General features: G+C 39.3%; 1 protein-coding gene across 1 annotated transcript; it reads left to right on the top strand.

Annotated features, from left to right (window-relative positions):
* The first annotated feature begins 466 nt into the window (after positions 1–466).
* On the top strand, positions 467–20,496 carry LOC144082525 (cohesin subunit SA-2-like). The gene is made up of 34 exons (XM_077609748.1): positions 467–677; positions 2,339–2,462; positions 2,538–2,619; positions 4,218–4,361; positions 4,459–4,555; positions 5,141–5,217; positions 5,377–5,581; positions 5,775–5,926; positions 7,375–7,448; positions 7,524–7,647; positions 7,998–8,096; positions 8,348–8,427; positions 8,631–8,738; positions 8,888–8,999; positions 9,093–9,210; positions 9,303–9,406; positions 9,484–9,576; positions 9,654–9,743; positions 9,881–10,084; positions 10,374–10,444; positions 10,884–10,971; positions 11,047–11,127; positions 11,210–11,302; positions 11,382–11,556; positions 13,295–13,434; positions 13,587–13,688; positions 13,786–13,934; positions 14,072–14,200; positions 14,732–14,958; positions 15,398–15,635; positions 16,485–16,592; positions 16,667–16,793; positions 17,575–17,652; positions 18,723–20,496. Exons 2-34 carry the CDS (start codon positions 2,419–2,421, stop codon positions 18,744–18,746), a joined length of 3,837 nt encoding a protein of 1,278 aa, XP_077465874.1. The 5' UTR covers positions 467–677; positions 2,339–2,418; the 3' UTR covers positions 18,747–20,496.
* Positions 20,497–22,161: the final 1,665 nt, after the last annotated feature.

Below are 22,161 nucleotides of genomic sequence, written 5' to 3'. Positions count from 1 at the left end.
ATTATAGATGTATATTGTATTTCCTGATTTTCCCCTGTTTGAATCATTAATTGCATTTTTAATCCATGTTTTTCATTTAGTTTTTAGTTTAAAAAGCATGTTTTTAAATCTAAAAATGAATATTTTTAAAAAAGGTAGTTTTTCACTTTATTATTGAACATAATCAAAAATATTTTGTTTCCTTTTGTAATAAAAAACAAATGATTAAAAGCTCAAATACACATTGTTTTAGATTTATTTAAAAAAGGAATATTTAAGGATTTTGATCCAGTTATTTTTGACACTGTTGGTTTAAAGCATGGTTGCATTGGAAATGGCACACTTTCCTTACGAGCGTTTCCACTATATAATGTCCTAATTGTCGTTTTAATAACAATGGCACCGAAACGTGCCGATTTGAAATGTAGTGCTGAGGGGCGACCACTGGGTGTCCGATCGTCGAGAAGCGGCGGCGGTGGTCTTGTGGCCGCTAGGTGGTAGCTCTGCACTAGGATTTCCTCCTCCCAGGTCGTCGAAACAACAAATTGAACTCCGTAGCAAGCGGGTGAGAGAACGTACAAAACCGCCTCTGACCGCGACTTTTAAACAGTTTTGATAGAATTACAGTGAGATCTGGCCCGAGGCTTGTCGAACTAGTTCAAGTTACGAATCCGCCGGGACTATTATTTCTCAGCAAGGTAAGTTAGCTGTAAAATGGCGGAAAGCTATGTGGAACTTAGTTGAATTGTATTTTGCTAGCCGGGGCTAACGCTAGTTGAGCCTCGAGCGCGGAGGTCTGCCTCAGCCAAGTCGCCGAGTTAGCCCCGCCGCGAGAGACGAGCGCTGCTCCGTATCGCCATAGCGAGCCGACAAAACGGTGCAAAATAATGTGGCAAAAGGCAAAGAAACCAATTGTTGTTTCGGTGCACTTGCTTGCACCTCACATCAATTGTAAACACTGTTTGTTGCTTATGCAATACGGGATTGAAACTCCCGAGGCAAGATGGAGGACGCAAGGACGTGATGTTTTTTTAAGGCAACGTTAGCACGTAGTATTAGCATAGCTAACCAATGGGACTTTCTCGTGAAGACGAAAATCGTCTGAATTATTTGTTGTTTGTGATATTGAGGCCTAGCCCGGAATTCCCATCGTTTCCGGGGGAAATCGGCAATCGCCTGCGTTTGCTTCCCTGCTAACGTGTTGTCGCTAACATTAGCATCGTTGGGCTTGCGTTGTTATGGTATTGTGATCTTCCCACGATAGCGGCAAGAAACACCGATCCGATGCCGAAACGGTTTAAGTGGAAATTGAAACCGATTTGCAATTTTGGGCGCATTGCACTTGGCTGTCCATTTTCTCTTGTCTAAGCTACCCGCGGATGCTAGCAGCGCTAGCCTCGGCAAGCGCACCGGTGTCAATTTTGACAGGAGCCGACCAATAGCGTCGTCACGTCGGCTCCGTTCGAGGCAACGCGGGCATTTGTGTGCTGCAGATTTGACTTTCAAACTCCCCCATAAAGGACTTAACGGCATGTTACTACCCAAGATCTTCGCCTCTAGCTTCGTGTTAGCAAGTTTATGAGATTCCCTGAGCGATTTGGCGCCACTTTTTCAGTCAACACCCATTGAATCCCGTCATCTTGTCATCATAAAATATTAACGCAGGAACGAGCGAAATGGGCGCATTAATGATGTCTACCTCTGGTCAATAAAGCTGACTTAAAGACCAATGCTACGTTACCTTGAACTAAAAAAACACTGGTGTTCACGATTCCTATTTCTGCAATAGCTGGTGAATAAACTACCTGCATGATCGTGCAATACCTTCAATATACTGGAAAATACGATCCATTGAATACAGTGACAGGCCTCCTATATATACACCTTTATTTTGTAAGCAACTCTTCTATTAGGATAATGGATTATCATCGTTCGATTAGATTGCACTCATTAACATTCACACAGATTATCTAATTATATTAGAGGCAATGGACAAGTCGATGATTGCCTTTTACAAGTTAATTTGTCTTTATCTATCCGTACATGTACTGTACGTGACGCCTTTCTATACAGTACAGTAAGTAGTTGTGGCCTGCAGTATCTTGTTGATGTTGGTAACTCGTTTTGATTGGTCGAAGTATACACGGGGCGGACATAGCATGTCCATATTTGGCCAGTGAGGAAGATACTCCAATGATCTTGTAGCGAGGGGGACTGGGAAGAGGGAACCAATGCATTGAGTGCAAAGATCCACAAGAGCATCTGTACCGCCCACTGTTACCATGTGAAGTGAGAATGGCCTGTTTTCATCATTTTTTTTTCATGACTGTAACGTCTCTAATTTGATATCTCCATTTAGGTTTCATGCCAGCGTCCGTGTATTTTCTGAGGATTACAAGCCAGTTATAAATTGGAAGTTATCCAAAAGATGTTAGAGAAATGATAGCAGCACCAGAAATACCAGGAGATTTCCCCTACGCTCAGTAAGTGAAATGAGGATTTTTGTTACTTTTTGTGTCAGTCCGACCTAAATGTTCTTGTTATTTTGTCATCGCTAGGGATACAGACACACAATTCTCATCAGACACAGACTTTTCTGAAGAGCCAGATGGAAGGAGTTCAAATCCCACTAAAGGAAAGGTATGGTAAAAAAAAAAGTATTGTAGTGGAATGTACGCTTTATTTTTCAATGGGAATGTAAATCACAAAGTGGAGATTTTCAGTTCCATTTGACATAATTATCAATGCTAAATTTGCATCATCTTCTCGTTCTATTTTTGTTCAAAGTCTTTTCATTGAATTCCTCCATAGAAGGGGGGCGGCAATACGACTACATTTCTTTCTTCATTTTTGCGGCTGGTGCATAAACATTATGAGATAATATGAACAGAATCACAATGGAGAGTCACACTGAACTGAAATGAACCAAGTATGCCGTTATATCGCCGGTCTCCAAGCATTTAATAGGCCACAATGCATTAATATTTAGTGAGCAACAACAACACATGCAAGGATGGACATAAATGGTAGCAGGTGCGCATGTAAAGTGTCCTTAGGCAAGACACTGAACCCTAAATTGCTCCCAGTGGGCAAGGCAGCAGCAGTGCTTACTGGTGTCTGAATGAATGGGTTGAAAATAAAGGCCCTGTAACGCACTTTGGACAGTAAAAGTATAGCTCAAGCACTATATAAGTGTCTCCATTTATCATTTTACATCTTTGCAACACACTATTTTATTGTATTTTCCTTAGTGTGCTGTCAAAACTAATAAGCAAATTGCGTTATTTTGACTGGATTTAGGGCGGCCCGGTGGCGCAAGTGGTTAGCACGTCAGCCTCACAGCTCTGGGGTCATGGGTTCAAGTCCAGGTCGGTCCATCTGTGTGGAGTTTGCATGCTCTCCCCCGGGCCTGTGTGGGTTTCCTCCGGGTACTCCGGTTTCCTCCCACATTCCAAAAACATGCATGGTAGGCTGATTGGACACTCTAAATTGCCCCTAGGCATGGGTGAGTGTGAATGGTTGTCTGTCTCCTTGTGCCCTGTGATTGGCTGGCCACTGATTCAGGGTGTCCCCTGCCTCTGCCCTGAAGTCAGCTGGGATAGGCTCCAGCACCCCCCACAACCCTAATGAGTTCAGAAAAGGAGATGAGATGAGATGACTGGATTTGCAATGGAAGGTTATGGCAGTTTGGTTCTCGATATCTTAAAGAACACCAAATAATTTGGTGTACTTAAACCATATTTTGTGGTGTATTTCATTTGTTGTTGTTGTTGTTGTTGTTGTTTACTTCTGTGTCAATATTTTACTAAGTTGTTCATGTGTATTTTGGTTGGTTTTACTTGAAATGTACGTGTAAAAAAAGTTTGAATGAATCTGATATGGGCATTAAATTAGAATGGGTCACTTGGACATGTAGTGTAACCGTGAATCCAACTCTACTCAGAGACGCTCTATAAACAGTGCTGCAGTAAGAAGGATTTTGTTGTATTCATTCAAGGTGACCTTGGCTTTGACCAGTCTCAAACTTGTGGCATCAATTCAGAGAAAACTAAGGTGGTATGGCTAATCTCGCCAAAATTAGCGGACTGTTCTGAGTGTATTTCACTTGTTAGCCTGTGAAAATGGATTGGAATGGATAAAACCACACAGTATCCTTACTTTAATATGCTTAGCGCCTTGGACGTTCTTTAATTTAAAAAAAAAAGAAATATTCCCTAATGTTATTGCTCTTGTTGCAGGGTGGAAAGAAGGGCAAGAAAGCAGCAGCTGACAAAGGCAAGGGGGCCAAGGGACAAGGCCGGATAAATGGCCACCACCAAGAGAATGGCATGGAAAACATGATGCTGTTTGAGATTGTTAAGATGGGCAAGAGTGCAATGCAGGTTGGATATGTATAGTACAACACATAATAATGCATACAATCAAATGTAGGTTGTTTGCACTGGTCCTCATGTCACAAATGTTTATTGTTCTCCTTAGTCTGTTGTCGATGACTGGATTGAGTCTTACAAACATGACAGGGATGTTGCGCTGCTTGATCTTATCAACTTCTTCATCCAGTGTTCAGGGTGTAAAGGTATGTTTATTACTCATTTTTAGTGCTTGCAAGGAAGCACACGTCTTTGATTGGGTCGTCTTTTTTTTCTTCTTCAACATAATGTATACATCTGATTCATCATACCACATTTTCAAGTGTAAAATTTTGCCTTGTCAGCTCTCAAGCTAAACTAACTTGGTTATTTTGACTCCACATTTTCCTACCCTCTCCACTATGATGGAGTCAGGTGCCAACAAGCAACTTAACGACAGAAGCTTGACGCTGCCAAGATTGGTTTTATTGACTAATTGCTTAATAGTGGAATTAAATGCTCTTTAGCTGTCTACCGGTTTCCACAATATGGATGAGAATGCCAAATAGCAAAGTACGCCCACTGGCAATTCATGTAAGAAATATTTGCAAAATTAGCTTTCTTTCTGATAAAAGTACAAAAATGTGGGTTACTCTGAGTGTGTTTCCATGATGTTTTTCAATCAAAACAATGCAAATTATAGTAGAAATTTACTGTGATGTAATATTTCTCATCTGCGCACAAATGTATCTTTTCAATGTCGGTATGGATAACGTCACTTTTTTCATGTTGTCTTTGCATTCATTGATCAGGTGTTGTCGGTGGAGAGATGTTCCGCAACATGCAGAACTCAGAAATTATCAGACGAATGACAGAGGAATTTGATGAGGTAATTTAATTGGACTCTTTCTTGATAATATAAATTGAGTACTGTTCAATTAGAATGACTTCTGCTGTAGTTACTATCTTATGAGATGTGATTAAGAAGAACTTTTGGAAGAGCCCTTACTGGTAATAACTCTTTTCCTTTCCCCTGTGGCCACTTTAGGACAGCGGAGATTACCCTCTTACTATAGCAGGGCCCCTGTGGAAGAAATTCAAGTCAAGTTTTTGTGAATTCATTACAGTCTTAGTACGGCAGTGTCAGTACAGTATCATCTATGATGAATATATGATGGACACAGTTATCTCCCTTCTCACCGGACTATCAGACTCTCAAGTCAGAGCCTTCCGACACACCTCTACACTGGCAGGTAAGATGTTAGAATTCTACTGAAGGATATTTTTGAGAACATTTCCCTCATATCTGTGCAGTATTGCCCCTACAAGTTTATGTTGCACTCACACATTGACACATGCAGACTTTTGGGTCTTATGTATGAAAGATTAACTTGTACGGTCTTAGGTGAATAATCAATTTTGCTTCTTGATACTCTGTTTTCATAGCAATGAAGCTGATGACAGCCCTGGTGAATGTAGCTCTAAACTTGAGCATCAACATGGATAACACCCAGCGCCAATACGAAGCAGAGAGGAATAAAATAGTGGCCAAAAGGGCCAATGACAGACTAGAGCTCCTCTTACAGAAACGAAAAGAGGTAAGGTCAATTTTAAGGTACAACCTTGACAGATTAAAACTGGAACCGTCTTTCAAGAAATGAATGGGACGCCATGACAGGTCAAATGTCCCGATATATGTGGGGTGGCGTGGCGCAAAATACTGAGCCCCGCATTGCTCCTGATAGTGCCTTTAGTAGGCGAATAACTATATAAAGTCATAGTGCTTTGAGTGGTGTGAAGGTGAAAAGGCGCTATTCAAGTCCATCTGCCAATATTTCCTCTGCAGGCTGCTGAGCACCGAAATGTCACAATACATGGCAACTGTTGTCCAGAAAAGTTGTAGAGCAATGCTTGATATAAGTGGCTTCGCGCTGTCATTCGTGATTTTTGGATATTGCACGAAATGGAAAAACATATTGAAGCACTAAACTGCGAAGTGGTATTATAAGTCAGAACACTGTGAGGGCATTGTGACTGTGACCAGAAATAAACAGTCCGTGTGACAAAAGTGGGAACACCAGAAAATAGGACAGAAAAGGTTAAACGTGTAGAAGAACCTTTGAGTGAAATATAAATAAAAGCACTCATTATATTAAAAAAAAAGACGTCACGTGAGATTCCCACTATTAAGCGATCAAATACCTCAACCAATGGAGGTCGAAATAATACGGCGCAAATCAGGCATTAATGTTCCTTCTTAAAGTAAAGTAAACATTTGTTTAATTTTAATTGAACACTTACAAATCTTGTCGTACTATTCAAAGAATATTTGTAATCTTTCTTGTTTTGTAGTGTATTACCTGTCCTTTTTTGTTTGCCTGTGCCATTTCTATGCTGCAGTGCCCCCTTGTGTTTTTTTTTTTAAAAATGGAAACTGAACTGTAGAACAATGCCTACTGTGAGTCTAGGGTTCTCAATTAAAAAATGCTATTGTAGCAAATATCAAGTCTAGGCAAACTCTGGTTGGGTAAGCGTTACTTCCTACCCCATCACATCAATAATAAAGATTTAATTTAAAGGGTTGTTACAGTTAAGCTACAGTATTTTACGCGCCTACGCATTGGCTATCGTGCATATTAATTAGTGTGAATAAAATTACCTTTTGTATAATGCATCTGTTTTGGAGCAGTTATGGTGGAAACATATGCAGGATGTACCTCGTGTTATTGAACACGCATCTACTGTTAACTGGGTTATATCTCAGCAGGTCCTAGTTGCCGTCCATCTGCCTTGTTACTGTACACACACGTGCACACACACAGGCAATACACATATTACAATAGTACTAAATTACTGATGAGACTCTTGTTATTTCACAATGGTGCTTAACAATTGAGTCAATTTAATATTTTTGGCACGTCACCAATTAAACACGAGGATGTAGAAGAATCTATTATACATAAGGTCAATCTTGTGCTGCAGAACTCTTGTATGCTGACTCCTTTTTTTCCATATGTTTACTGATGTACTTATGTTTCCATTTCAGCTCCAAGAAAACCAAGATGAAATTGAAAATATGATGAATGCAATATTTAAAGGAGTCTTTGTACATCGTTATCGGTAAGGACCCACCAAATCAGCATTTTGGTCTTCTTCACTGGTGTTCACTTAACACACTCAATAATGTTTCAACAGTGACTCTATAGCAGAAATCAGAGCCATTTGTATAGAAGAGATTGGCGTTTGGATGAAGCTTTATAGCGATGCCTTCCTTAACGACAGTTACCTAAAGTACGTTGGATGGACAATGCACGACAAGGTGAGTCAGAAAACAAACTTTAATTAAAACTACCTATTTTTTCTCTGCTCCTTAAAGTCATTGTGACATTAATATTTAAGTCACATTGTATATTCTATATTCCCCTTTTTTTGGATGGGTGTCAGCCATATCTGCCTATAAATAGTATAATTTCATCCACCGGAAGTTTAAAAAAATATTTTGGCAAAAAAACTACCATAGTTTTCTTATTTATAATAGATTTGTGTCGTTTCAGAATACTATAGAGCCGCGGCTGTTATAAAAAACACTATAGAAATAATTTTGAATGGCTTTTTTAATTTTTAATTTTTTTTTACCCAACACAACTCTTTGCAATCTCTTGATTTTAGCAAGGTGAGGTACGACTGAAGTGTCTGACAGCTCTACAGGGTCTGTACTACAACAGAGAGCTCAATGCAAGGCTGGAACTCTTCACTAGTCGCTTTAAGGTAAACGCCACCTGCTGGATATCTTAAGTAAAAGAGAACAAAAGCATTCATGTTAACGAATATGCGATGGCACAGGATAAACACCAAGAAAAAATAAGTACTATGTTAAAAAGACTATGCTTTTTCTTCTATATTTGACCAAAACCTCATGTACATTGACCAGTTTGACACATCAGACAATATTTCTTTTCAGATGTGTCGTTTTCACGGAAAATAATTGTTGAATGAGCCTTCCCCTTTTGTTTTTTCAGGACCGCATTGTCTCCATGACCCTTGATAAGGAGTACGATGTTGCAGTTCAAGCAATCAAGTTGCTAACTTTAGTTTTGAAGTAAGTTCCAAATGATTGTATCTTACTTTCTACATTGTTTACCTTTTATCACTACAAAATAACTTTTTCTTACCAGTTAGCCCCTTGTGTGTGTGTGTGTACTTGCTTACACACAAAGTATTATACTAGACATTTGGTTGTAACTTATAACAAATTTGTTCCTACATTTATACTTGAATGGTTCTTTTTCTTTGTATCTGCAGTAGTACAGATGAGGTATTGACCCCTGAGGATTGTGAAAGCGTATATCATCTGGTCTACTCGGCACACAGGCCCGTAGCTATCGCAGCAGGAGAATTCCTCTACAAGAAGTATGCTGTTTGTGACTTAGAAAAAAAAACGATGTTTACTGTCCCTAGCCTAGTTTCAAGTTCTCTTGTGTCCTACCAGGATACATTAAATTTACATTATTTTGTATACTCAGCACCCAGTAGTCTAAAACTATTCTATATCTTTCAAGATTGTTCAGCCAGAGGGAACCAGAGGAGGAAGGGGCCCCAAAGAGGAGAGGTAGACAAAGTCCCAATGCCAATCTCATTAAAACCACTGTCTTCTTTTTCCTGGAGAGTGAGGTACACATTTTATTTGACTGTTTTTTTGTGTTTTTATTAACATCCGAAGTAATCAGGTTATTTACCTCCTATACTGTGTGAAAATCTCCTCAGCTCCATGAGCATGCAGCCTACTTGGTGGACTCTCTCTGGGAATGTGGTCCCGAGTTACTTAAGGACTGGGACTGCATGATCAGCTTACTATTAGATGACCCATTACCAGGAGAGGAAGGTATGACAAAAAATATCATCACATTGCTGAGAACTGGCTTGTAGCGAATGTGTTTATTTACTAACCGGGAATTTTGTCTTTGTAAATTGTAGCTCTTACAGATAGACAAGAGACAGCGTTGATTGAAATCATGCTCTGCACTGTACGCCAGGCTGCTGAATGTCACCCCCCTGTGGGAAGAGGCACAGGGAAGCGGGTAAGTTGCATGATGGATAGATACTATGATAGTTATAGTACAAACTACAAAGGTGTCTGGCGTGGTTCTATGTTCAGGTGATGACAGCTAAAGAAAAGAAGACTCAGCTCGATGACAGAACAAGAATGACAGAGCTTTTTGCGGTGGCTTTGCCCCCTCTTCTGGCCAAGGTCTGTAGTTACTTCATACATTTGCCTTCATATGTTCTTTGGAAAATATCACGTGAATTTGAATGTTTGCCCAACAGTATGCCGTAGATGCAGAAAAGGTGACCAATTTATTGCAGCTTCCTCAGTTTTTCGACTTAGAAATTTACACCACAGGACGTCTGGAAAAGGTTAGTGAAGCTTTTTTTTTTTTACATTTCTTACAACTCCACACATGCAATCAATATATTCTCAGCTCTACTAAATGTTTATGGGATAAATAATGGCCGCATATCTTGTTTGTCCTATCTGTTGACTGTGATTGTAGCACCTCGAAGCCCTTCTCCGCCAAATCAAGGAAATTGTGGAGAAGCACACAGACACTGAAGTTTTGGAGACATGCTCTAAGACCTACCATGCCCTCTGCAATGAGGAGTTCACCATTTTTAACAGGGTCGACATTGCCCGTTCCCAGCTGCTGGATGAGCTGGTAGACAAGTTCAATAGGCTACTAGAGGATTTTCTACAAGAGGTAGGTCATGGTTAATGTTATTTGTATGGGGTTGTTTGATTATTTGACACCATTTACACAGAATTCGTCCTATTTCCTTTTGCTAGAGTGTGTCAATAATACTTTTTCAGGCTTAACATGAGTGCAAGTACTTTCATTTGAGTACTTACCAATACTCTGTACACGTTTGGGTTATGTCTTTGTTATTTGTGTACTGTCTGCCCATCCAATATATCTTGGAAAATTAAACATCTGCCATTAAGGAATTTTGATCTTTTTATTTTTTCTTTAACTAAATTTCACTTTCCAGTGTGAAGATACTGATGAAGATGATGCTTATCAAGTTTTGTCAACTCTAAAGAGAATCACAGCTTTTCACAAGTATGAATTTCTAGTCTTGGCTTATAATATGCTAATATTCTCTTACCTGTCATGTAAGAGGAGGTTGCTTCTTTAGGGATCTGTTGCCATATTTCAATCAACAGAACAAACAATGATAGTATTTTTAGCACTCATAAAATGCATAACAAAGTGTTTTGTATAATCAATGAGGACCAAAGGCTAATCAGATATTATATATGTGCAGCCGAAGAGACGGGGCATCCACATAGCTTAAAATAGCTTCCTTAAAGGGGTTTGCCAAGTCTCATAAGATTATGTTTCAGGTGTTTTATTTCGTCAAAAAAGTATTTTTGATTGAACTTTTAAACATAATTTTAATCGTGTTTTGTGGGAAAGTTTTCAGCCACCTCTCTATAATGTGTGTAAGACTAAGAAAAATCTTTTTTTTCTTTTTAACCCCTTTTATTCTGTCTCTTAGTGCACATGATCTCTCTGGGTGGGACTTGTTCACCAGCAACTTTAAGTTGCTCAATACAGGAATAGAAAATGGAGATATGCCTGAGCAGGTAATTTTCAAACAACTATTGAATGCATCCCGTTGGTTACGTTCACTCAGCGTTTTTATTTGTTTGTTTGAGCAGATAGTCATCTATTCGCTACAGTGTACCCACTATGTAATCCTGTGGCACCTGGCCAAGTTATCCGAAGGCGGCTCCCGAAAGGTGACCTCAAATTTGGCCTACTTCAGTTTACTCCTTGCCAAGAAGGGTGACTGTCCCTCTAAACACCTGTCTAACCTTTCAGGATGACATGGTTACCTTAAGGAAACAGATGAGGGCCTTTTGTATGATGTGTCAGCGGTACCTCACTAATGTTAATACAGCCGTCAAAGAACAGGTGACAATTTTATCTCATATTAATAGCTTGTGTTTCGGTGTTGACGTGGAGTTCTAACTACTTTTCCTTTTCACTGCAGGCATTCATCATCCTTTGTGACCTCTTGCTCATCTTCAGCCACCAGATGGTGGCTGGGGGTAGGGAACATCTAGAACCTTTGGTCTATTCCTCTGAGGATTCGCTTCAGTCCGAACTGCTCACCTTCATCCTAAATCACGTTTTCATAGACCAGGATGATGACTCCAATAGCACAGGTACATTGATTAAGCTAGCCACCACCCTGGTAAGCACATTGAGACCTATGATCAACTCATATAGTAATCAATAAGCGTACTAATGTTATTTATGTACTGTAGTATACTCCTGAAGTTGAGTAGACATGTACATTTCTGACTATTAGGCGCACTGGTTTATAAAGTGCACCATCAATACATATGAAAACCAAATGAAAGCCTATTGATAAGTATTTTTAAGTTCCTTTGGCTTTAAAACTGTGGGTGCACTGAAATAGAATTTCAGCCTTAACATGGATTAATGGTGAAAGCAAAACATTTTTTTTAACTATGCCACTAAACATTAAATAACAATGTACACACACATATATATATATGTATGTGTGTGTACATATACATATATACATATGTATGTATGTGTGTATATATGTATATATGTATATGTGTATATATATATGTATATGTATGTGTATATATATATGTATATATGTGTGTATATGTATATGTATATATATATGTATATATGTATATATGTGTATATATGTGTATGTGTGTGTGTGTGTGTGTATATTTAAAAACTGTTTAAAAGCCAATTAAGGTAAAGAAGCAGTTTACTTTTTTTTTTTAGATGAAAGTACTTTCTCTACATAATCAAAGAATCTATTCCTCTGTTCATTGGGAACATGTCTCACTAGTAATGCTGCTTTTTTATGTCCACATCTAATTAATGCTCTTCCTAACGAGGGAAATCTCAACAAAATCCAAATGCTCCGAATAGACTTCAATGAAACATTTCCCGACAAACTCCACTAGTTTAATTTTTACTCCGTGGTCTCTCAACTTCTTGGAAAACGAGTGCCGCAATGAGAGCATCTGGGGAGCTTATCTTATTAGTTAGCTGCTCAAAGAGGGCAAGAAGAAAGCGAGCATTTTCCGTGGGCTCGTCATGTCCACTGCATGCAGTCTCTTGCCATAGCATGTAATATATGCTGTTGCCGTTGTTCAAAGCGTTTTGGAGGGAAACCACATTTTGAGTCACTTTTCATCCGAAAGGTTTGGTGCTTCTCTACTACAAATAATCACCCTCAGTTGCGTTCCTTATTAAATTCCAAGATTTTTGTATGAGTAAAAAGTGTATTCAATCTGATGGATTTATTCAGTCGTCAATTGTGCCCGAGCTTCCAAATAAACTCCCTCACGCGCTCACTGCACATGCCCCACGCCCCAGCGCATTCATCCAAAGTTCAAACGGGCCTCAGCAAAGGTCTGAGCTATGTGGCCTTTAGTTTTTCATGCCTTTTGACTTACTGGCTGGCAGCAACCATGGCCAGAGGCATTTTGTTTTTAACTTGTATTTGCATCCTATTCTTGTGAAAGTGATATCTACTTCTGCCTTCAAGGAATTTCTCCAAAGAATTAGGGAAGGCCTGATTAGATTTTGAAAAGGTCAAGGTCACTATGACCTCCCTGAGTTTCATCTCTTCCCCATTAATTTCTGAAACGCCTGAAGGAAAGGTCATGACATCTGGAACAAGTGTGAATTCCGAGGAAAAGTAAATCATTTGGCTACAACTGAAGGAAAAAAACTGCACTCATGAATGTACTTGTAATTTAAAAGTAAATTGGGAAAGCCATATGTTCAACTGCTTTGCATTAACACGTTATTCTGGGGGGAAACGTGTTACTGTATGGTGACTGGGGATTGAGATTTACAGAAAAGTGCCGGGCAAAGTCTAATGTTTGTGTTTTCTTTCTTTAGATGGCCAACAAGATGATGAAGCAGTGAAGATTGAAGCGTTACATAAGAGGAGAAACCTCCTGGCTGCCTATTGTAAATTGATCATTTATTGTGTTGTAGAAATGAAAACCGGAGCAGACATTTTCAAGCAGTACATGAGGGTTAGTTTTTTTTTTCTCCCCCTCCTCCCTCCTCAATGATTTTGCGACTATTTTCCAAAACATATTCCTATTACAGCAGAAACCCACCTTTTGACGTGATTTAAGATTTGGCCTTTTAGAACTAAGTTTTTCTTCCCTGTTTGTTTCTACAGTATTACAATGATTACGGTGACATCATCAAGGAAACAATGAGCAAGACCCGGCAAATTGACAAGATTCAGTGTGCCAAAACCCTTATCCTCAGCCTTCAGCAGGTCAGTGCTTTAAAGTCTGCTCATTTCCTTTTAAACATTTGAAAGTGTCCGATTTCTTGGAGCCAAACGCTTGACGTTTTCCTTCTGTTTCTCTTAGCTTTTCAATGAAATGCTGTCAGAGCTGGGCCATGGGTTTGACCGCTCCTCCTCCGCTTTCTGCGGAATCAAAGAGTTGGCCCGTCGATTTTCCCTAACCTTCGGCCTTGATCAAGTGAAAACACGAGATGCCATTGCCATGCTACACAAGTACGACTTTCTTTTACCTAATTAAATTCAATAATACTGCTGATGAATGATGGTTTAGTAAATATGGTCAATAAGTCCTCCTTGTAGCCACAATATCTTTGCTCTTTTCTGAAAGTCCATCTGTACTTGTTTTATAGGGATGGAATAGAGTTTTCTTTTAAGGATCCAAGTCCCCAAGGAGAAGGAGGCCCTCCTCTCAACCTGGCATTCTTAGACATTCTCAGTGAATTCTCCTCAAAGCTGATGAGACAAGACAAGAGGACTGTGTATGTTTCATTTCTGTTTTGCTGACGGGTGGGAGGGTCAATGGGTTTTGCAAACAAACTTTCATTATTATTAGTATTAGTAGTAGTATCGTTCACCCTTCATTGGGAAAGTGACTTTATTGGGTTATATAAAAAAAAAAAAAGAATGTAGCCCCTATAAAGATCTGGCGTGCATTTTAGCTCATGTCAAACACAATTTTAACACATAACATACTATTTAAACAAACCTATTTGATTATGTAACATTTCAATGAATATATGCAATTTTAACTTTAAAAAAATGTTTAGTTCATTCCCTGTCATTGGCAAGGATAGACATCCAATATGTTTAAACCCACTAAACGCTCGTCTTTCCGTTCCAATGACAGCACTAGACGTCCAGTCCATTTTACCTGGGAAGTCTGGCAACAATCATTGGCTGCCAACTTCTCCCAGTTTAAATGGACTAGACACCCAGGAGCATCATTTGCAGATTTTTTTGTCTTTGCTTGAGTTTGTTGGTGTCATGCACTTTTCCCTGTTTCTCCGCAGCCACATGTACTTGGAGCGTTTCATGACCTTCCAGATGGCACTGCAAAGAGAGGACTGCTGGCTCCCCCTCATTTCCTACAGGAATTCCCTACAGGCCGGTGGTGATGACGACACCATGTCGGTGATGAGTGGCTACTCCAGCAGAGGCTCCTCGGTCCGTTCGAAAAAGACCAAGGCTCCTCCTGCGACAACTGGAACTTCTGCAGCAAAGCGAAAGCTGCCAGAAGGTAGCAAACCATTCCGCAATGAAATTCACCCATTATATTTAAGCACAGATTACTCTGCAGTGCTTACCACAAAGACACGTGTCTATAAACATTCGTTAATTTATGAGCGTGGCACGGTTACTACATGGCTGCAATCAAACAGTCGAAGCCCAAAAATGTCTTCCAACTGTTCCGATGCCTTCCAAGAACGTTGGCTCAAGCACTCACGCTGACGGGCAAAGAGATAAAACAGCAGATGGTGGAAACCTTCTAATTATCACTATTGCCACATCAATTCATCAACAACAAGAAGAAAATGAAATTCCAATTTGGATCATGTTGCTGTCATCTTGAATTTTGATTGTATTGTTTGCAAAAACTTAGCGCCATCTGTGCAAATTTCAGTCTAACTAGAGATAAACCGATGTTCTCGCGTGGTAATTTGGCCTTTCTCTTGCAGAGGAAAGCAGTAGCAGTGAGGTGTGGCAGCAGAGCATTCAGACCCCAGTCATGTTGCCATCCCCCCACCTCACCTCCACCGCCATGCGAGACCCAAAAAGGAACCGCGATGATAGCTACATGGGTGTCTACGCGCTCCCTCATGACCAGCCCCAGCCCCATCAACATCCGCAGCAGCAACAACAACAACAACACCACCAACAGACACCTCAACACCACCAAACTCCCATGGATTACAAGTACGGCAATCCATAGATACTCATGGTTTTGTTTTTAATATATCACCATTGAGATATTGCTGTTGGGTGAACAGGAGGGATGCCATGATGGCCATACTAATCAACAACTAATTGTTTTAGTAATCGACTCTGGTCAACAAAAGAAAAGATGCAAAAATTACTTATGTCATTTTGAGGTGCCCAATTCCAAATCTGACTTTCGTCCTCCCATCCCACCTCAGGATTTTTATTTATTTTTGTGCAATGCAAATTTATTACAAATTGATATTTTGAACAGTGAAGAAGTAGCTGCCACTGAAAAAAATAGCCATAAAAAATCTCCATCTCCTCTTTTTTGCACCTTTTAATAGTATTAGGAAAGTATATAGTTCGTATATATTTACATTTTTCAAATAACTGGACAAAATAGTTTTTTTTAATTGTCTTTATTTTTGTCAACTTAAAATAATCACAAAAACAAGAGAAAGAATGGTAACGGTTCTCTTTTTATACGATTTTTTTCAATTTAAAAACACTAAGGAAACCTGGGAATAACTTTCAAATTATTTATTTAAAAAAATATATATTTTAAATAATACAAAAGGAAAATTCCGTGAAGATGATAAAGATAATATTCTCAATAAATGCTGGTGATTGTGTGATGAATCAGAATGAGATAATGTTTTTGAAACCATTTGCTTTGAAAACTGTCAATAGAGTATTTATTGTCCAACTTCACTTAGCGGTTATTTTTTGCTCCTGGTGCACATTTCTAGCCCCAAGACGTAAATTACCAAGTGTCACCATCACATTAATCATTTTTAGCAGTCCAAGTGAACAATGGGTGCTAATTCAAGTCATTTATTTCAGTTCGCAAGTGACGTGGATGCTGGCTCAGAGACAGCAAGAAGAGGCACGTCAACAGCAGGAAAGAGCCATGAACTACGCCAAGCTCAGGACCAATCTGCAGCACGCCATGTAAGACAAGCGCCACGTGGCACGTCAAGGTGATTTATTGTCTCTAAGGCCCGCGTATCGGTCCGTCCGTGCAGACGTCGCGGCACCGGCCTCATGGAGGAAGACGAAGAGCCCATTGTGGAAGATGTGATGATGTCATCCGAGGGTCGTATGGATGACCTCAACGAAGGCATGGACTTTGATACAATGGACATTGACCTGGTAAGAACCACTCGCCGACGTTAAGTTGCTCGTTCCGTAAAAGCCGTGAGAGCTACGAGGCGTGAGGTCTACCGAGGACGTTTTTGAGGTCACTGCGGCGCTAGTGATTGAGCAACCGCATTTTTGTTGCTATTTTTGACCCCCTTCATCATCTGGTGAAATGTATTGCATGTGGTCTTAAATTTTAATGTCGCATTTAACATCCCAAACAACATGCCCATTTTCCCTTGCCCGCCGCCTTTATTTCATCACCACTCGTTCCAGCGGGCATCTTTCTTCGCTCGGATGTCGGGAGAGGTTTAGTGAAATCCTCAAAGCTCTGTTTGACTTTGAGGATTCAGTCAGTCATAGGAGACTGATTTGTTAGGCCGGCAACAATCACTGCGCGGCATCTTGTGTTGATATTTCGACAGCGGTTCCAAATGGGAAACGAGAAAGAAGCACATTCATCAAAAGTTTTGTTTTGGCGGACTCTAAAAGGACCTTTGTGTTTTGTTTAATGAAACATCATGTTGACAGTGCGTCGCAACATCATGACCAATTTATTTGACAATTTACACCCGCTCCACAAAACCACGCATGATGAGTGTAAAACCAGAACTAAATGTAATCTCAAACATATGTTGGACTGCATACCAAACGTCAAGTTGATTTCACTCCAAAAGTTCCGGCAGCACATTACTCGAGTCATTCCATCCATCTCCTCTATTAAGATACATAAACTCATCTATGATGTGTGTGTGTGTGTGTTTAATTTTTTTTTTTTTAACCTCTCCTCTAGCCCCCATCTAAAAATCGCCGTGAGAGGTCCGAACTCAAGCCGGACTACTTTGACCCCGCCTCTATTATGGATGAGTCGGTAAGAATGAATTATTTCTTGCACGCGGGATATTTTGCATGCGGACGAACAACGCAAAATGCGAGGCGTGCTGCATTCGAGTTGCTGACACAAAGCGTACAAAACAAAGCGTCTTTGTAAATGTCCAGCTAGCCGAGCCATGTGTGCTGGAGCCAAATTCCTTTCCCCTTGGCCTTGAAATCCAGGGCAGACACAAAGTCCTGAACATTTATCAGTGTATTATGTTCAATCCAAATGATTCATTGCTAACATTTCTCACCGTTTTATATTTATTCATTTTCAAAATGATGCATTACAGATGACGCTTTGCAAATATAACATATAAATCTGAAAAGATGTTTATGAATTGACACTGTGTGTTTAATGTATTTATTACACAATTTTGAGAAGAATTCTGTTCTGAGCTTTTGCTAATATTGTTACCTCTCACATTCACAAACCTTACAGTAACCAAATTATTAGAGACTGCTTCAGTCTAAACCAGGGGTCGGGAACCTTTTTGACAGCGACAGCCATAAACAATTCATATTTTATAATGTTATTTCTTGAGAGCCATTCTTAGAATTGAAAAGTAAAAATACATGAAGTCAGATTTTTTTTTGTCATTTCACCACTTTTAAAGTACAATAAGTCTGAATTCTTTTGACAACATTGTTATGCTGTTGCTAATAAATCAGTATCAATGATGTCATGCATGTAGAAGAGTAATAAAAAACAAAATTATGATTAATGTGGTGGTAGAGGTCGTGTGCGGTCGGTCGATTGGTCGCCGGTCTTTTGGTCGCCCCGAACGAGACAACGGGCGGCCTATAGACCAGCGACCAATCGACCGTGTACCGGTAGAGGTAGTGTCAACGTCACAGTGACGTTCCTATTATTTCGTTTGGGACTCAGCTCTCTCACCAGTGATTTACATATTTTATATCACAGGAAAGAGCCACATATGGCTCCCGAGCCATAGGTTCCCTACCCCTGGTCTAAACAGAACTGTCAGCGCCCGCCCCTCTTTTATTTTTCATGTCGTCTTACTGAAGCGCTTTATTTTTTTTTTATTTTTCACTCTCTTCTAGGTCCTGGGAGTGTCTATGTTTTAAACTAATATCCAAAATGATTTTGAGGCTGGGACACGAGAAGAGGAGCTTTGTATTTAAAGAGAATTTTAGATGCGAAAACAAGTGTGTTTTCTGTAAGAAAAGCAAAAATTACAAAAAAAATAAATAAGGTTTTGGCTTGTACTCCACGTGGACCAATGATGACCCACACTCAGTGTTGCTTGCTCAGAGAGGACTTCAAATATATACTTTTATAATCTTGCTTAAGATCTTCCTGTTCCAAAAATAGTGAAACAGGCCACTTCCAAACCGTATAAAAGACGATACTTGTCTGAAGAAAAATCCATAATCGCGTTTTCCCTCTTTTCAGTTCCCCCCTTTTTTTCCCCCCCTCTCCAAGCGGGGATGAATTGGTGTGTTTTTAACTTAAGAAACATTCTTTTTTTTTTTGTCTAACCCCTTTTTCCAATTGTAGAAGTTACCGGGTGTGATGTAGTAATTTATAAACAGACTGTAGTAGCTTGCCTGTACCGTGTTTAGCCAAGTGGATGGAGGTCTTTCCATTCTTGTACCCCCCACCCCACCCTATTTTAAGTTCATTTTTACTGCTTTGAGCTCCTAATAACCACTGGTGGTTAAGATTGTGAGATGTCATGTAGAATAATCAGTCCCCATCCTTGTTTTTTGCTGTGAAGAGTCCCACAGTCCAATAGTAAGTTTTTGAGCTTACCCCCGAGCTTCGGACCACTCCTTAAGCGCCACCTGCGAAGAGAATCGTTCCCATGAACAACAAGTACGGCGGTCCGATGAAATCTTTTTTTTTAAATTTTGTTTTTCCTTCTATCTCTCAATCTAGCAGCATCATGTCAAAAAATGGGTATCTACATTTTAAATAAAAATATATATGAATTGGTGCTGATTTTTATATATGTGCTTTGGTTTGCTTATTTCAACTTGACAAAATGAAAGAAATGTGTAAGAACCTGAGAGAAAAGGTGAAAGCGTGTAAATCCATGCGGCGAGAAAGATTTTTAGATTTGTATTTTTCAGTTTTACTTTTTGCTTTCTTCCTCTTGTCTCGAAAATGTCTTCGGGTTTTTACCTTCTTTCCTAATGTGTAAATTAGTTTGGATAAAATGAATGAAATTCAGCTTTAAGAGTTTCTCGGCTTGAGTCCTGTCACGATAATACTTAGAGATTTCAAATGTTAATAAACGCAAGGTCGTCTTTCAGAAATTTCTGAACGCAAGTGATTCAGCGGCGCTGTGGCAGCTAGACAAAGCTTAGATTTTGACATATATTTGTCTCACACGACTTTTAATGAACTGTTTTGTCTACTGATTTTTTTTTTTTTAATTTTTTCTTTTGTAGTCATTCCATGCTAAAGCCTTAAACATGCTTCTTCTCTCACGCTAATCTTCCATGTCAGCAGATTGCTCTTGTTTAAAGGTGGATAATTGGCTTCTTAGAACATGAAACATGAGGTGGTCAAATGTAACGTGATCAAGTAGTCTGTGTTTTGCCTAATTATTTTATGTAAGTAAAAAGAAAATTCTTTTAAGGAAAAAAAAAGTACTGTTTATTGTTTGTTCCTTACCACTTCATTGGTATAAATCCTTATTAGATATCGTGTATATATTCAACTTTCATTTCTTTCCTTTTGGCCATTTTGTGTTCTGCACTCTTTGCCTACTCCCTGAGTTGTCTATTCTCCCACCCTCTTTCAGTCACTGTTTTCTGATTTGTACTTGTTTGGAGACAGTAACTTTTGAATAAAAATCAACACACACGATTTCAATTGTGGGAAATATTGACTCCACTTGTTCTCGCCTGAATCCCCAAAATAACCAATAGTTTGTCCCAATTTTCAGTTAAACTTGATTTGTTCTGATGGCTACCAACTGGCTGGCATTTCCTAAGCTAATTATGTATTGTATTCGAACATTAAATATGCCTGCAGTGATATTCAAATGGCCCTAAAAATGTAAGAACATGTCCCATACCTGTCAACCTCTGCCGATAACTGCCCTTATAAATGATTATTGATTCCCCTTACAAACCCCCAAAAAACCTTACAAACACCGTACGTGTCGTACGGTGTTTGTAAGGTTTTTTTGGGGTTTGTAAGGGGAATCAATAATCATTTATAAGGGCAGTTATCGGCAGAGGTTGACAGGTATGATGTCCTTAAGATTGCTTTGAATTTTTACATTTGTCCATTTATACAGATTTGATAAAATATGCACTTAAATGCCTACTTTAATTGAATTTTTATGTTTTAGGCCTCAACCTAACGCCCCACTCAACTTCACTTTGTAAACAATAGGGGGCAGTAAAGATCAAACTGTAATCAACCAACAGCCCCAAAATGGTACGTATTAAAGTTCTGTTTTTTTTTGCAAATGTTACTTGTTATCTTAAATTGCTCCTACTGTTTCTTCGCTGACATATATATTGCTCTCTTATAACTCACATTGTTCTTTTGCTGTCATGTTGAACTATAGCAAAATATTTGAAAAGTGAAAACCAAGCGCTCAATTATTGACCATAGGAATGGCTTACTGATTATTTATTTTGGCATCACCTCATCATGTTCTGCAAAGGGCGTATTGTCCTTATCTTCTGTCAGAATCATGTGATATAAAATCCTTATCGCCCCTTTGTTATAATAGCCAAACCCTTTTCGGAGAAGTGAAACCAGTTCTGCATGTTCAAAGTGTCAAACAAGTTATCTCACTGATTTATTTGCTTGTGTGGCAAAACAAGTTGCTTTTTTTTTTCTTTTTTAATGTTGTTGTTGGGTATAGCTGAGTTTGTTCGGACCCCGCAGACCTAAATCTGAGCCTCTTGAGAGCCTTCTACTTACTTCAGATAACCTCTGGCCCTCCACAGGCCTATCAGTCCAGGCCATGTTAAGACCCCAAGAGGGTCAAGGAGGACTGGGAACTATGCTTCACACAGAGAAATGCCATTTTCATACCTGTCAACCTCTGCCGATAACTGCCCTTATAAATGATTATGATTCCCCTTACAAACCCCCAAAAAACCTTACAAACACCGTACGTCGTACGGTGTTTGTAAGGTTTTTGGGGGGTTTGTAAGGGGAATCATAATCATTTATAAGGGCAGTTATCGGCAGAGGTTGACAGGTATGCATTTTATTGAAAAAAGTATATTTTAAAAAAGAAACGTCAAATCAAATGCACTTACTCTAGCAAAGAAACACAAACTCCTTTCGTATTCAGGATGCTAATCTCAGGAGCTTCTTAACATATAAAAAAGAGAGTCTTAAAGATAAACCCAGAAAAAAAAAGGATTTCTATGGTTAAATCATTAATGAAAGTGCTGGTTGTAATCTGCTTGTAAATGCAGAGCGGCCGATCCTGGAAAATCATTCACCAGACCTGTTTTTGATTAGAACGCATGTAAAGTCAACTGATTGCACTTCAAAAATGAG

Source organism: Stigmatopora argus, chromosome 9 (genome assembly GCF_051989625.1).
Source record: "Stigmatopora argus isolate UIUO_Sarg chromosome 9, RoL_Sarg_1.0, whole genome shotgun sequence".
Lineage (NCBI taxonomy): Eukaryota > Metazoa > Chordata > Actinopteri > Syngnathiformes > Syngnathidae > Stigmatopora > Stigmatopora argus.
Note: the sequence above shows the minus strand (reverse complement) of the source record. Positions and strands in the feature narration are given on the sequence as shown.

Bases quoted from the DNA above. Each gene is read 5' to 3' on its own strand.
- LOC144082525 (XM_077609748.1), top strand. From the start codon at position 2,419: ATGATAGCAGCACCAGAAATACCAGGAGATTTCCCCTACGCTCA. The intron at 4,556-5,140 runs GTATGTTTATTA...TTCATTGATCAG, and splicing joins CCAGTGTTCAGGGTGTAAAG to GTGTTGTCGGTGGAGAGATG. The intron at 9,211-9,302 runs GTATGACAAAAA...TGTAAATTGTAG, and splicing joins CCCATTACCAGGAGAGGAAG to CTCTTACAGATAGACAAGAG.